Source organism: Musca domestica, unplaced genomic scaffold (genome assembly GCF_030504385.1).
Source record: "Musca domestica strain aabys unplaced genomic scaffold, Musca_domestica.polishedcontigs.V.1.1 21, whole genome shotgun sequence".
Classification (NCBI taxonomy): Eukaryota; Metazoa; Arthropoda; class Insecta; order Diptera; family Muscidae; genus Musca; species Musca domestica.
Genome location: NW_026712258.1, coordinates 9,290,090 through 9,292,831, shown reverse-complemented (window position 1 = coordinate 9,292,831; position 2,742 = coordinate 9,290,090). Strand labels below are relative to the sequence as shown.

The following is a 2,742-nucleotide window of genomic DNA, read 5'->3' as shown; positions in this document are numbered from 1 at the left end:
ATTTATATTAATACACTGCACCTTCTTCAGATGTAATTCGAAACATATTAATTGCAATTGCTATAATTCAATATAATGTAATTGATATATTTTTTTATAACTTTTAATAATATACATATATATTTTTTAACAAAATAATATGCACGCTTTAATAATGTTTAGCCTTTAGCGTTATAAAAAAATATAAAGAGTTAAAAAATTAAAAAATACAGTACTTAGTTTCCAAAACCATTTATTGATTAATGATTATTTCTACTTTTTTCTTTCAAATAACACAACAAATATAAATCTGCAAAAGCTGTACCACCTTTTGTTCAAGAATATTAATATCGAAACAAGTCAATCAAAAAGTACATTTTAGATAATGAATTATTTTAACAAAATCGGTAGAAACAACTAAGTATCGAAAGTTAGAGTTAAACCCCAGTTGTTTCCATCAACATTTTCATTTTCATCAGTATAAATGTGCATACATTCTAAATGCGCATTTGCCCCCTGATGTTTTCAATATGACCGAGTTTGCACTACTACCGTCCACCGCCTGAGTCCAATGAATCGACACAGTGACATCTTATTTTTATTTAATTTACTTTTTATTTTATTCATAATACAAAGGATATTTCTCTTGTGATTTCATACATAGATTAATACATCGAATAATTTGTTTGGATTTCGGCTCAAAAATAAGGTATTTGCATTCTTTCTTAGTGTATACATCAAAAGATGTTATTCTGAAGACATCAAAGATGATAGAAACTGAAAGTTTCATTCAAATACCTTGAATGAGCAATCTACTATAATAATTATGGGCCATGATAAGAATAAAATAAAGCGGTTTGTTCCGGAATATAAAAATAGAAGAAAAAAACTGTTTTGAAATCATCTTCATATACATACATATCTTTTTAGAATTTGTAAGCACAACAAAATGAGGTGAAGTCCTATGCTTATTACTTTAGTTTACAATAAGTTATGGATTTTCTTTCTTTTTTGCTTGGTTCCTACCTTCTTATAATTCAATGAATACTAGAAATGAATGTCCAGAACAAAGAGCTTGCGGAGCAATATCATAATATTTAATGTTTGTCAGAATAGATTAATAAAAAAGAAAAAACAACATCATCTTAATAAATCAACGTTTTGATCGTGTCTATAGAAGTGAACATGCTCGCGAAAATAATTGAAAAAATATGTTTTATTAAATGATGCAGATATGGGGAGGAGGAAGTATTTTGATGCACTCATTTGTATCTGCGGTTAATTTACTTTTTACGTTTGTCGGCTGGCTTCAGGATCTGGAAGGAGCACATAAGAGAGTCGTCAACGGACATCATGGCGCCTGCATTATCGAATTCACCGCAGTAGTTTGGTGCTGAAAACAATGTTACCAGCTGTCGTTTGGCAAAGAACTCGTATCCATCCTCAACCACTTGATGGGCACGACAAATAAGATCGAATTCATGTTTCTGTAAGAATTTACCTACAACCTCAGCGCCAAAAGTGAAGCTGACACCGCGATCATTCTCTCCCCATCCCATAGTGTCTTTGTCGGGATCGGACCATAGCAAATCACACAGCAAACCTTGATCTGGGACGTCAGTTGGACGCATGATTCTCCGGATTTGTTCCATTGATGAGAGATCGGGACTCAAACCGCCGTGGCAACAGAATATTTTTTCGTCAACAATAGCCGCTACTGGTAAACAATTAAAGCAGTCGGTAAAGGTTTTCCACAATTTAATTGTGTATCGGCGTTTGCATTCGTCATAGAAGCCATAAATACGATTAATGCTGGCACATTCGTGATTACCACGCAATAAGAAGAAATTTTCCGAATACTTGATCTTGTATGCCAAGAGCAAACAGATCGTCTCCAATGATTGCTTTCCACGGTCGACATAATCGCCCAAAAATAAGTAATTTGATTCGGGTGGAAAACCTCCATACTCGAATAAACGCAGCAAGTCATAGTATTGACCGTGAATGTCACCGCAAATTTTCAATGGGGCCTCTAATTCTAAAAGTATTGGCTGCGACAAGAAAATCTCACGCGACTTGAGGCAAAGTCCTCGTATTTCGCTCTCCGATAACTGGACATTTTTGCCTGGTCTAGCCCCACGCACTTCCAAGAGCCGCGATATGATGCTGTCAATATTTATTATGTCAACCATATTTTTTCTTTTGTTCTCTTCGCTGCTGGTATTTTTAATTGTATTTGTATCGAGCGTTGGTCGGTCGTCGTTCGGTTGATTGGTGGGTTTGTTTTCTCAACTTGAAATTTAGTTCTTCACTTTGCGACTATATCATTCGTTTTGTAGAAAATTTGGCTAAACACTATTATATTTTGCAAAAATGTACTGTGTGAGCCTCGTTTTTATTTTTTACTGTTTTTTTGGTAGATTTTTTCAGCTACACACGAAGAAGAACGAACGAGCACACTAGGGAGAAGTAATTCGACATTCGACTAATCGATTTTTCGATTATTGAAAAAAAACACCTGAAATATCAGTTATCGATAATTAGACAAAACGCCAACTTTGGTTCTAAGTTTACATTAGGCTATAATCAAGCTATGAACCTCCTTATTATACCATGGTTCTACCCATGGTTCAACAACTTGTTGCCTATGATTTTGAATAATTCTGACATGGAGCGAGCATAGCCTCAGAGCTGTATTTCTGTATTTTTTCGAAACTGTTCTACCTCCTTATTGTACCATGAGTAGAACCATGGTACAATAAA

General features: G+C 34.3%; 1 protein-coding gene across 1 annotated transcript; it reads right to left on the bottom strand.

Annotated features, from left to right (window-relative positions):
* Nucleotides 1-571: 571 nt before the first annotated feature.
* LOC101897527 (serine/threonine-protein phosphatase alpha-1 isoform) lies at nucleotides 572-2,447 on the bottom strand. Its single transcript, XM_005188308.4, has one exon. The coding sequence runs from the start codon at nucleotides 2,169-2,171 to the stop codon at nucleotides 1,263-1,265; it is 909 nt and encodes a 302-aa protein (XP_005188365.1). The 5' UTR covers nucleotides 2,172-2,447; the 3' UTR covers nucleotides 572-1,262.
* Between the last annotated feature and the right edge of the window lie 295 nt (nucleotides 2,448-2,742).